We start from the raw sequence: 13,579 nt of genomic DNA, 5'->3' as shown, positions 1-13,579 counted from the left end.
CTTTTTCGCGCATGCGCAGCGCAGTGATAGAGAAATCCAGCAACGGCGTATATAGTTAGTATGTAGTGTGCACACAAGGGCGATTAGGCGCAAAAGTTTTGGCGGGTTCCAGAGGAGGCTAAGTATAGAGTAGGTAAGGAATAATAAATAGATATTATTTTCTTTATTAGTATGGAGGATAAAAACAAGAAAGAAACCATTAAGAAAGAAGAAAGACGTTTTGTTAATGCGTGGCTAGATGAAGATAATTTTAAAGGATGGTTGGCACCCCATCCAATTGAAAATAAAGCTTTTTGCAATTTATGCGATACTACCATCAGATATAGCAAAACAGATTTAATACGGCATTCGCAAAGGGCCAAACATATAGAACAAGGAAATCTTCAAAGCCCCGATCATAATAATAACAATGGTCTGCATAGTGATAAAGTTAAACGCGCGGAAATAAAATTAGCAGCACTTTTTTTCGGAACATAATATTGCTTTTTATATTGCAGATCATTTAATTCCTTTATTTTTAACATTATCTCAGTAGAGGTTCCATATAGCACCCTTTTTCTTATAAACGTGACACATACCTAAAGGCCACATTTAATGCGCATGCGCGAAAAAGCGTCCCCGAGAACAACACTGGATAGATGTAATCAGAAGAGGCTTCTCAATCGATTAATAAAGACATTATTTAATTTGTATGACGAGCTTCGTGTGCTTGGTTTTTATTACAAGAAACTCTCTTTTTACTAGTATGATAATTATAACATCATCTAATGGAAGATTTATATTACGAATCCTCCATAATTGTGACGACATATCTCTAAAAAATAAACTTTTATTGGATATCGGATCTTGAATATTCGATATAGTGTGAATCTTGTATAAGTATAGTATATGGATGTATTACACATCACATATTGTGTGATGTATTCAAATATTAGAAAGAAAGCAAATAATTTAATTGTATAAAATGCAAGTAAAATAAACTCATCATAAACTTATCATCAAAGTCACGAATTTGACATACAACTAGAAATGACTAGTAAATAGAAAAAAAAAATCTTCCTTATTTATATCTCATATATATATAACGTATCTAAAATATTATTATACTTTCAATTTTAAATATGGCAGTTGAATTATATGAAAAATATATAAGCGTCACATATCTTTCAACAAATAAAGAAAAGATATCTGGAAAAAAATGACGCCATTAAATGATTGTCGAAAAAATAAATTTGATTATTTTCAGTCAACTATAACTATTGTTTATATATTCTTTTTTTTAAATTATACAAATTAATGCATCTAAATCTAAAGGAAAAACATTTAATATATTTATCGCATATTACACATGCAGAAGTTGTAAAAAGTATCTCGAATTTAACGAAATTTGAAGAAGAAAATTTATTTTTATAATTTTTTAAATTAAGATTGAAAACATTCTGCTTGGCTTTCTCAATTTTTACCCGCAAATGTGTTATAAATTCAGAGGTATATGTGCAAAAAAAGATACATCTTCTAATCTAAAATAACATTTCCTACATTATACATTTTGTTATTGCACTATACAATTGTTATCTGTTTTCACAATCTCCCTTTCTCCAATTACTTTCTCTATACAAAAACATATAAATTCGAAGAGTACATCAGCAGCGTAACGAAAATTCGGAGTGATCGATAATCAACCAAAATTGGTTTTAAAAAATGGATCAATATGTGTGTTTTCCATTTTTTTTGTTAGAAACAAGTTAGAAATATAAATTACATATTGTACAGATAATAATACAAACTTGCGCATTTGATACTCTAACAATCGTCAATTAATCTTTAATCGTCGTATGGGAACTTTTTTTTATTTTATGCAAATTTATTATGTGCACGTTTTTATCAAAGATAATCTTCAATAATAAATATATTCTATATGAGGTACTTAAAAGAAGAGAAAACAGAGCATATAATATAAATCGCAAGAGTAGAAACTTTTAAAAGTTCCCATTAGGCACGTTATACATATTTCTTACGTTCAAACAAAATAATTTGATGCAATAATGAAACATTTTACATAAAGATGAATTTATATCTTTCATATGAGATGTATGTAAAACATTTACACGCTGAATTCGTTTTGTGTGGCTTTGCCAGTCCAAAAACAGTATAATATATTCCTTTTTTATACAATATGCTTTCTAAGTACTATTTAATAAATAGTAGATACACACATTTTAAATACTATTTAGTAAATAGTAGCCAATAAGTAGTACATCAATAACATATTTAACAAATTTTAACATGGAAAAGCGTGTCCAAATCGTACTCTCGCGTTTTCTATAAATATGAAAGGAAATTATACATACACAAGAGAGCTTCCAAGTTCCCCGCATTTGCTTTTCAATCTTTGATTTCTTTAAAAATATTTTCACATAACGAAGATGATGTTTCTTCTCTGATAAAACGTAATACGTGAATTTGGAGACAGACTCTCTATATGGGTATATCTATATACAAATTATATACATAAAAATATCATTCATTTTTTACAATTAGTCATTCGCTTCTTTATGTACACGTTCATTCATATTCTCTTTCTTTCTTTCGCATATTTATAAACTTTAATCATCAGTCTCAAGGCTGCAGTCTATCAACAGTTCTATGTACACTAAAGGATATATTACAAAGTATATTATATTTACAGGGGTAGAAAGTTATTTAACTAGATAAGTCAGTTTTTTCTAATCGCGTCAAATGCTATACGTATTTGATAGTGTGATTATGGTGTACTTTCGACACTAGTGTCTTTTTAACGCGAAGAGCAGTTAAGCGAACTGGTGGATTCGCGTGCCAGCATTCCGACATTATTTTGCTCATTGCATATAGAATCTGTAAAGAAGATAACAATATTATTCGATTCATAAAATCGACGGGAATAAATTGAAGTCACGGAAAAATGTGTCTGTCTTACCGGATCGTTATCCCATTTTGTCGGGATAATTGGACGTAATCGTTTCACGCAAACTACCAAGCGCATATCCTCAAAATCTGGATCGCTTGGTACGACATCGTGATAAGGCAAGGCGTAAGGCTCGACGGTTGAATTTTTACCGCCCGTGACACACCTTCTGCATGCTTCCCAAAATACGAGACCGATAGAATACATATCTGCCATTTTGAATGCATCGAAGGAAGATGTATTCAGAGTTTCGTCCAACACTTCCGGTGCCATGTAACGTCGCGTACCCACTCGAGTATTTGGCGCAATGTCAATCGCTCCGCTCTCGCTATACAAAAATAAATATCTCACTGTAGCAATTTTTCTCGTTTAAAATCATATTAAAGATAAAAAGAATGCTTTAGCATAAAGTGTTCGTATACCTAATGTAGCGAACGGCCAATCCAAAGTCAGCTATGGCACATTCTCCATTCCTTTTAACTAAAATGTTTCTGCTTTTAATGTCTCTGTGAGCTATCGCGGGCTTTCCTTGTGTACCAAAGATCTCGGTATGCAAATGCGCGATACCAGAGGCGATTGATGAACAAATCGCTAATAGAGCATGATGATCCAGCACGGTTACTTGTAAATAATCGTGTAACGAACCTCTTTCGTGATAATCCGTAATCAACAACATTTGAGTCCAAGAACCAGTTCCCTTGATATCGGCGGCGATAAAACCCAAGATGTTATCGTGTCTCAACAGCACGGTTTGATAAATTTCCGTTTCTCTGAACCAAGATGCTTCCTCTAAAGTGAAGAAAACTTTCACCGCTACTTTTTCGCCGCCTCGCCATCTGGCGAGCCATACCTCGCCGTAACGACCTTTTCCTACGCACTGCGACATGGCTAATTGTTTCGCGATAGTCTGTTGTACCAAGAGTGGCAGTCCCGATCCCGATCCGCTGCTTTGATCTATAAAATCCTTGAGGGTTCCTTGCGACGGTACTAGGCACGGATCTAACTCCTTCTTCCAACACCTGTGATACATGATTCCTATCGCTATTATGGCGATCATCAGCATTGCCGACAGGACCACTGCTAGAATGATAATCGGCGCTCCCGTTGTAATATCTATCGAATTGGTACCCGCGGTAGGACGCGGCTTGTAGGCTATTTCGGGAAACTGATCTTTGTTACATAGATCCGTGTTGTTGCAGCACGTTATACTCTTCTCTTGTAAGTGAGGAACTTGATTCCCTTTGCATTGCATAAAACCGCCCTCCGCAGGTGGCAAGCAACCGAACGACCACTCGGGCACGTATTCTCCCAATTCTGACTCCCACACTTCCTCCACGGCACTGAAACATTGTCCTCCGGCTCGTAATTCACAGGTCCCGTTTTGCCTGCCGTCCGGACAGTGTCCATCGCAGTAACAAATAATACCCAGCACTGCAAAAAGGAGAACACAACGTGATATTATTAGTTGTCGATCCGAATGAATCAAAATAGTATACATAGATAAATAAATGCGCAACACTCTAAAATTAATCACATCTGATCATTTAAATGTTATTTTTGAATCGCGCATGTGATTCTTCTGACATTAAAATTTATTTAGAAGCAAGTCACGAGAAAGAGAATATAGAAGATTCGGCATAGAAAATTAGATAAACAACGCCTTGCGTGAGATGCAATAAATAACTTAATAATTGATATGAGATGGAGGAGAGATGGCTAGAGAGATACTAGGCGCGCGGATTTGAACGGATTCGAGAGGTTGTTTGACAAGTCGTGAGATGTGTCATGTAGGCGAACGACCGTCGTCGCCTCCCACGGAAGAACATATATAAATATCGTTACGATGAAAGGAGAGATAAGTAGATAGGTGCGTCGAAAATCGGGGGAAGATATTTCGTAAGCGTTTCCTCTGTATGCGCATACACAGTGATATGATCCATCGAAGATTTGATATATCTTGACTCATAAATCTCGAGCAGAAAAAGCACGATCAGCATCACGCAAATATCTCGTATTTCGCCGTTCAAAAAATAAATTTTCCATTTACCGAAAATTTCAATTATGATCTACATTGATACAAAATATCCAAAATTAAAATATGTGATTCTATCCCAAATTAAATTTTACAGATCGTGAAATTGTAGAGGAGAAGACATCCGCCTTCGCGCTACGGTGGCCGATAACGGCGGTGAATTTGATGCAAACATGTTTCTAACATGTTTCTAACGAGTCCGCGAGCAGACAACGACGACGACGACTGCTCTCGCGACGGTGTAACGGCCGCAGCGGGACACAAAAGGGGAAAGAGGAAGAAAGCGGTTGAAATACATGTTGAAGATACACACGCGAACCACGGAGGCTGCGCTCTTATCTTCCGCCTCGCGAATTTACTCCCGCACCGTTTATTTTACGATGACCGCTCTATTTATATCCTACGAATATCTGAATGACGGATCGATTCTTCTGCATCCGTCCAAAGTATCTGCTTTTCCTCCGTTTCCCTTCTTCTATAAAAGGCATAAAATTTAGTTTTTAATTTAATGTTAATTCGAAAACATGTTATAAATATTGATTATACAGGGTGTTACAAAAGTCTGGAAACGGTCAAATATCTCGAAAACGAAACTTTTCTGAGAAAAATGTTTCCAACCAAAGTTGTAGAGCTCTAAGTGGCGCATTATATAATAATATTAGTATGACCTTAAATAGCACCGTCAAGGTCATGTAAAAATTACTTTGAATTTTTTAAATGGAACCCCCTACTTTTCATTACATATTCTTGTAGCTTATCTCGCGAGTTTTCCAAAACACTATAATAAAGTATTTTTTCATTAAGTACTTTTTGAGTTACTTTATATTTTAATCTGACATATTTTGATATAAAAAATAAAATATTTCGTAAAATATTCAGTTTTCGATAATCTTACCGTAATACTTTTATGTACAGAATAACGAGACAAATCAATTAGTATAAAAAAATAATTGTTTTAAAAAAAATTATTTACAATGTTATTTACAATTTTTTAAACAATTATTCGTTTTTTTTAGCACTAGTAATAATAACTAATTATAACTAAATTTCTGATATAAAAAATTTAATTATGAATTGATCAATAAATGTCATTAAAATTCAAGCAGATTTAGATGGGGGGGGGGGGGGGGAAGGAAAATACCACGAGATAATTATAATTTATTAAACCTTCTTTTCTAATGTTTACATTCTTCGAAGAAATCTACGTTATACTTGAGACTTGAATTTCGTGATAATCTCATTACTATTTGACGGAGCACGATCAAGTTGTAGGAGCAAATCGTAACTATGCTTTTCAAGAGAAACAAACAAAATGACAAACGGACGTAAACAAAGTAAAGCAACGAACTCTCAAGTGTCACGACATCCGCGAGTCATTTATCCTTACATAGGAATGAGACGCAAATAGCTTGATAGAAGTGTATTTTTCCACATCAATAACATTCTGTCAACGCGCACGATCGTTATTATCATCGTTCGTGATTCGCGATTAATGATTGCAATATCCGGGAACGCGGACACAAATCTAGAAAAGGAATCATCTAAACGGTACTTGTGATATCGATCTTATCCAGATTCCGAGGGAGGCACAGTGGCGGATTTAAAAGCCCAGGAACCCTAAACGATAATTATGGGAAAATTGTGATATATTTCTAAAGATATCGCAATATACAGGGTGTCCCATTTTAAAGGACCCACTCAAATATCTCAGAAACACTGCGTTAAATCGAAAAATGTTTCAAACAAAAGTTGTGTGGCTTCAAGATGGGGCCATAAGATGGTGACAATGATTTGACCTTGGAAAATCATTTGAAGGTCATGTGAAAGTCAACTTTAAAATTTTAAATGGAAACCCCCATTTTTCATTTAGTATTCTTGTAGCTTTCCGAAACACTATAATAAAGTATTTTTTTATTAAGTACTTTTTGAGTTATTTTATATTTTAATCTGACATATTTTGATATGAAAAATTAAATATCTCGTAAAATATTTAGTTTTTGATAATCTTACCGTAATACTTCTATGTACAGAATAATGAGACAAATCAATTAGTATAAAAAAAAAAATTGTTTTTAGGAAATTATTTACAATGTATTTTATAAAACAATTATTTGTTTTTTTTGGCACTAATTAATTTGTCTTATTATTCTGTACATAGAAGTATTACGATAAAATTATCGAAAACTGAATATTTTACAAAATATTTTATTTTTTATATCAAAATATGTCAGATTAAAATATAAAATAACTCAAAAAGTAATGAAAAAATACTTTATTATAGTGTTTTGGAAAGCTCTCGACGTCAGCTACAAGAATACTAAATAAAAATGGGGGTTTCCATTTAAGATTTTAAAGTTGACTTCGCATGATCTTCAATTGATTTTCCAAGGTCAAATCATTGTCACCATCTTATGGCCCCATCTTGAAGCCACACAACTTTTGTTTGAAACATTTTTCGATTTAACGCAGTGTTTCTGAGATATTTGAGTGGGTCCTTTAAAATGGGACACCCTGTATATGCCATTATATTTATTTACATCAATTATTGTATTTTAATTTATATTTATATAAAAATATTATTTAAAAATTACTCTACACGTATAATATATAAATGATATCTAATGTAACTTTTATATTTTAAAATCGTTATCTTCTCTTTCATATATTTATATAAAATTCCTCCGGACTATGAGGAGAGAGAAGGCGCTCTTCAACGGATCTCCGAACGAGCGCTTAGAGTCCGCTTATCAGTACGTCCGTCAATGGCGAGGAAAGCCGTAATGAACTGTTTAGAAAACTGTCATGGACACGCGAGAATGTGCGTATATACGAACGGGCGACTCGGACGAGAGGCGTAACGCGCATATCTGCTTTCGTGTGGCTTTCGCGACGCAATCGGTGCCCGTAATCGCACGAAGGTTTCAATGAATCGCGCGAGGCACACACACACACACACGCGCGCGCGCAATGTGCCAGCTAGTCGCGGACCTTATCAGCGTGGCAAAGAGCAGTATCAGCGATAGCCCATTCCGTACATTTATGAGTCGCCGAATCCCGAAGTTCGCCGCCGATTTCATTCTACAGCTATTCCAAGATCCCGATTCTTTTTTTTTTTTTTTTTTTTTTTAAATCAACAATATCGCGATTATAATAGAGTTTTGGTAAAGATAGGCGCATTATAAGGTAATTTATCGATAAGATAATACATAAGGTTGCCTTAATAAAACGCGTCGTTCAAATTAATAGAAAAATACACTTGTGTAAATATTGAAAATTGAAAGCTAATTTTCGATTTATACAACAGGATGCTGATACGCGGATCGGGTGTGAAAACTATCGCTCTCTATATTATCTTTCTCTCTCGCTTTATCGCACTATTAATATTTACCAGTCAATAGAAGATGCATGATTTTAGGGATCATGCATTTTCGTTTGTGTTAAACAATGTTAAATTCTCATCGATAATATAATTTGTACCGTTATAAAAATAGTTGAAGAAAAGATCTTTTCTGTCGTACATAATTTTTTTAAAAATTTTATCATACTTATTCTTGCATACACTTTATCATGCCCTTAATTCTTATTTCAGGATCGCAAAATCGAATAATGTCATCGAGTTTTAATCAATGCTGAGAAGCAACGTTTCGGAGACCAGACGCTTCTATCGCGCTAGAATGGCATTCGCGTTGCACGCGAATGTGCATAGGAAACATAATACCCGCGGGCTGCAAATAATATCGTCGGAAAAGGCAGCGCAAACTGGCACAAATGGACTCGCGTAACCGTGATACGGGATCGTCATTTTCGCGGAAGAACAATCGGCCGCGTGCGTAATCCTATATTCCGTAATCACTCGCCGTGATTTCGAGCGGGAAATCCCCGCCGATCGTGAGGAAATAGCGCGAATTCCAATGTCCAATGTCGCGATGCGACAAAATGGAATGAAAAACTGAAGAGGGTAAAGTTGCCAGATTTGAAAATCCCGAACGGAGGTCACGAAGCAATTTTACAAAAAAAGAAGAGGGGGGGAGAGGGGGGAGGCGAACGGGGCATGGAATGGACAGATAGATGAAAATGAATAAATATTGCAGTCCTAATTATATATTTATTATATACATGTATATAATTAATATATTTTAAATTATATCTGTTATACAGGGTGTCCCCAATTTAAATGGCAAAATTTCAAGAGCGTGTAGGGGATCGAAAAACTAAGACGAGAAGTCCTTTAGAGGCTTGCTCGTTTCTGCTCCATTTTAGAGAAAATCGCAAAAATTCAATCTCTCATTGTCGATAGCTCTCTTGAGTCGATTGGCACCGAATAAACATTCTGCTTCAAGGTTCCTTACATATATAAACACTTGATGTTATCCTTTACGGTGCCAATCAATTCAAGAGAGCAATTAAGAGACCGAATCATAGATGCAGTGCACCAAATATAATTAGAACAATGTCTAGCTGCAATTAATGAAGTCAGTACTAGATGTAATGCTTGCATTCATGCAAGAGGGCAACATTTTGAACAATATCTGCATTAAATAGATGATAAGATATGTAAAATGTAAATAAATAAGTAAAAAAACGAAAACTTGTTTTGTTTCTTTTTTTGTGATTTTCTCCAAAATGGAGCAAAAACGAGCAAACCTCTAAAGGACTTTCTGTCTTAGCTTTTCGGTCCCCTACACGCTCCTAAAGTCTTGCCATTTATATTAGGGACACCCTGTATATACCGTATTATATCTATCGTCTAGGAAGGAAGCAGGGAGGAGGAGGTCTCTAGTATTTTCTCAAATAGCATCGCTTGACGAAAAAAAAAATTGGGAAAAACATTTGCTGAAATTGGAGGACAAATAGCGTCTTCCGGAGGAGAGAAAAAATTTTACTAAATCGGGAGGACTGTCCTCCCGATTGGAGGGCATCCGGCAACCCTAGAAGTGGATTATAATTTTAAGCACAATATTCAGCACCATGCACAACGATTCTTCTCCTACATTAAATTACCAATTAAAGTAGATTCAAGTTTGAACGATCACTTGCTTCTTTCTAAGAAGGAACTAGTGGGAATTCGTTAAATCTCAGTTAGTTTTAATTAACGTTTATGGGCTTACATGTTAGTGTTTGTCGCCTTTTCGTTGTCACGGATAAAAATAGCGATCGTTTTCGCGTGTCTACAATCTGGACCCATATCGATTTTTTTTTTCATTTCATATTTAATTTATCGTAATTATCGATCATCCTTTGCACCGAGATCTACTTTGTTATTCAGATAACGTGTGCACTTGTTTTTTATTTCGACAGAATTGTCTTAAATCACGAGACATTAAGTCTCGATAACAACCGATAATAGTGCCGGAAACAACATTATTCATTAAGTTTAATGCATTTTCATAAAATACGTCATAGAATAGCTTATTTTTATGTTCCTGGATACGGAACGCATACATATTACATTAAGGCCGTCTTTTAATTAATTTTATTCATTTTAAACAATGTATAGGCACGATGTCCTTGCGAGTCTCGTGAAAAAAAAGCACGTCATATGCGACAAAGAAAGAAGAAGAAAAGAAAAGGGAAGAATGAGAGAGAGAGAGAGTGTGTGCACAAGTGAGATGAGGGGAAAAAGGATCAGGTTCCTCTCCACGTTTTCAACGGGAGTACGAAATTACGTCCGGCAAGAGGGGAGACACGCTAAAACGACGTCGACGTTTATAACTCTTTGATGTATTTCGAGTCTTATGCGCCCTACCGGAGCAAGGTAAACAATCTCTATTTCCTACGAACAGACAGATTTCTGTATTTCGTTTCGTACATATTTAGCGTATAAAAGCGACCGTCTAATCAGAAGTTTCGATTACTAAATATGAAGATACGGTTTTTGACGTCAACGCGACATACGAATCGAGCAGGCGCGCTAAGCGAATCAATTACTTTAGAAAGGACGCATTACACATTTTCGAAATCATTATCTCTTACAAAAATATTTAATAGTTTTCATATAAATTTATATAAATTTTTTATCATCGTATACAGGGTGTTCCAGATCATTTGGGACAACACTTGTGTGCAGATAGAGCGGACGAAACTGAGTCGAAAAGTCTTGTATCATTTTTTTTTTATAACGCTTAATAAAGGAGTTATTATCGAGTAAAGTCTGGCCAATCAGCGCCGATCTTTAGCCGGGCGCACGTCGGTGAGCCGCGCGCCTGATAGTATGCGGCAGCGCAACTTCACAGCTCACCGACGTGCGCCTGGCTAAAGATTGGCGCTGATTAACCAGACTTTATTCAATAATAACTCCTTTATTAAGCGTTATAAAAAAAAATGGAAGATGACTTTTCGACTCAGTTTCGTCTACTCTATCTGCACGAGTATTGTCCCAAATGATCTGGGACATCCTGTATATATATATATATATATATATATTGTTTTAAAATCATCACTAAAGTCAATGATTCAACTTTCTTATCATTGTCATTATTTAGTTTTAGCAAACGTTGGTCGAGTGCAATCGGACTGTGCGAATTGAAAAAAGGAAGATATTGAAAATATAACGATTATACATCGTAATTACTGCAATTTCAAAGGGTTAAAGTCTGGTGTCACTTGGCTGATATCAAATCGATCGCTTGGTCCAGTATCTTGTCCGTAAACGCTCGAGGTTGAAGCATGACCGAAGCATGCAAGAGAGAAAGAGAGAGAGAGAGAGAAATCTCGTTTGTAAAGAAAAGGGAAAGAAAAGAAGAGAAAAATGGAAAAAGGTCGTGGCGGTGGCGCGAGAATGGCATCGATTCTCAGTTACTGCTGGTATTTCAGTCTAACTCCGGAGCAGTTAATTTCATCTCTGTCTGTCTCTCTGTTTCTCTTCGTCTCTCCCGCGTTCTCGTCCCTACACAGGCGTAAAAAAGAACGACCGCGTGCCATCTAAGGAATTTCTTCAGTGAGAACTTATCGATTGCGAGGGAAAAACTCGGAAGAGTGGAGGCTGTAGAGAGGAAGCGTCTCTCCGTGAAAGGAAATCGAGAAAAACGAGACATCGGACCGAGAACGAGAAGAGTCACACCTTACCCGGAGGAATCGTCGTCCGTTGTCGTCGCGCTGACGAACGCTCCTCGAACAAGAGCGCGCTTCCTTGAATAATCGTAAGCGAGAAGCTCGAGATACGATCGAGAGAGCGCCGAGTAACATAATCTTTCACATCATCCCTCGTTCGGGCAAAACGAGGGAAGAGAAACGGGGACGGAGGAGATCCACAGACGCCGGCGCGGTAACACATCTGCGATGCGGAAGGCAAACGACCGCGGGCATGATCGCGTTTCTCGCAAGTAGTCCGCGTCCGATCGATGCCGACGGCCCCGGCAGGCGACGGGACGCGTTCCCCGCATCTTGCCGTCGCGGGAGCATCATCATACACACGTATATAAGCGCGCGCGCGTGCGCGCACAAAATAATGTGCGCATACGTTGCGTACGCGTTACATCGCGACAACGTCACGCGCAAACGGCACAAGATACTACTCACCGCTGAGGCATCTCGCGGCGAACACTCCCAAGCCGAGCCATAAGACATATTTACATCCTTGCCGATCCCTGGAAGCGGAGTGCCCAGCCATTTTCTACACTCGGCAGCACATACTTCACTGTGACGTAAAGCGCTCCGCGTCGAGTCGCAAGGCGCGGGCTACCCCGGCCCCCGGCCTCGGCCGTCTCCGTCCTCAATCGGTTGGTGGGGATGGATCGCTGCGACCATAGACATAGTATATATCTAGACCGAGCGTTTGCCTTTATTTAACGAGTTGGATGGGGTGGGGGTAAAACATACTCCGTTTCGTGCCCCTCGCGTTCTCTCTCGCTCGCACGCAGAGCGTAGCGCTCTCTTTCGTCATGCTACGTGCGAGCGAGAGAGAACGCACGAAAGTGAGTATGTCCTTTTCTACGCGCACCACGACTCCCACTCCTCAACGCTCGATCTAGATATACTATGTCTATGGTTACGACGTGGTGGGACGTGGTCTCGTGCGTCTTCGGCTCGGCGAAGAGGATAGTCGATCCGAGAGCTACGCGGAAGCGAGCGAGAGATGGCGACGCGGACTCTCAGGTCCGTACTAAGAAACGAGGCAAAAGTAGAGTTTTTATCTGAGAGATCTCGTGACAATACGATAAGGAGAATTGAGAGATACAATGACGGATAATATGTTTGTTACGATAAAATCTAATTGTCAAATGATCGTTGATGCGAATTAATTTTCTTTAACGATATATATATATATATATATATATATATATATATATAAAGTTGAATGAATCTTTGAACTTTATCATAACGAATGATGTTAATGAATGGCAGCGCGCGCACATTTTCCTCTCGGATCATCGAACCGAGTTATCCTCGGGCAATAGCGTTCTGTATAATTATCCCAAGATAAGATCTAGCGTTATATAAAGGAGCGAAATTTTATAACGCGGTGAATAAAATTAAAAAGTGATAAAAAGATATAATTAAAAATCGCTTTTATAGAAATTTTTTTTTTGTATCGAGTCACATTTTATATTAACAAACGTAAATAATACGATATATAGACGTCTTGAAGATGTCTAAAAAAAAAA

At 37.1% G+C, this 13,579-nt stretch overlaps 1 protein-coding gene across 1 annotated transcript; it reads right to left on the bottom strand.

The window, feature by feature from the left end:
• Nucleotides 1-1,318: 1,318 nt before the first annotated feature.
• Nucleotides 1,319-12,676, bottom strand: Tkv (serine/threonine receptor kinase thickveins). Its single transcript, XM_070310983.1, has 4 exons — nt 12,495-12,676; nt 3,367-4,375; nt 2,957-3,272; nt 1,319-2,874 (listed from the first exon to the last, which is right to left on the bottom strand). The coding sequence occupies exons 1-4, from the start codon at nt 12,583-12,585 to the stop codon at nt 2,743-2,745; spliced, it is 1,548 nt and encodes a 515-aa protein (XP_070167084.1). The 5' UTR covers nt 12,586-12,676; the 3' UTR covers nt 1,319-2,742.
• Nucleotides 12,677-13,579: the final 903 nt, after the last annotated feature.

The sequence above is a fragment of the Polyergus mexicanus genome, unplaced genomic scaffold, assembly GCF_030449975.1.
Source record: "Polyergus mexicanus isolate NDT 795.1 unplaced genomic scaffold, iyPolMexi1.0 SCAF_18, whole genome shotgun sequence".
NCBI classification, from domain to species: Eukaryota; Metazoa; Arthropoda; class Insecta; order Hymenoptera; family Formicidae; genus Polyergus; species Polyergus mexicanus.
This window is presented reverse-complemented; position numbering and strand designations above follow the sequence as displayed.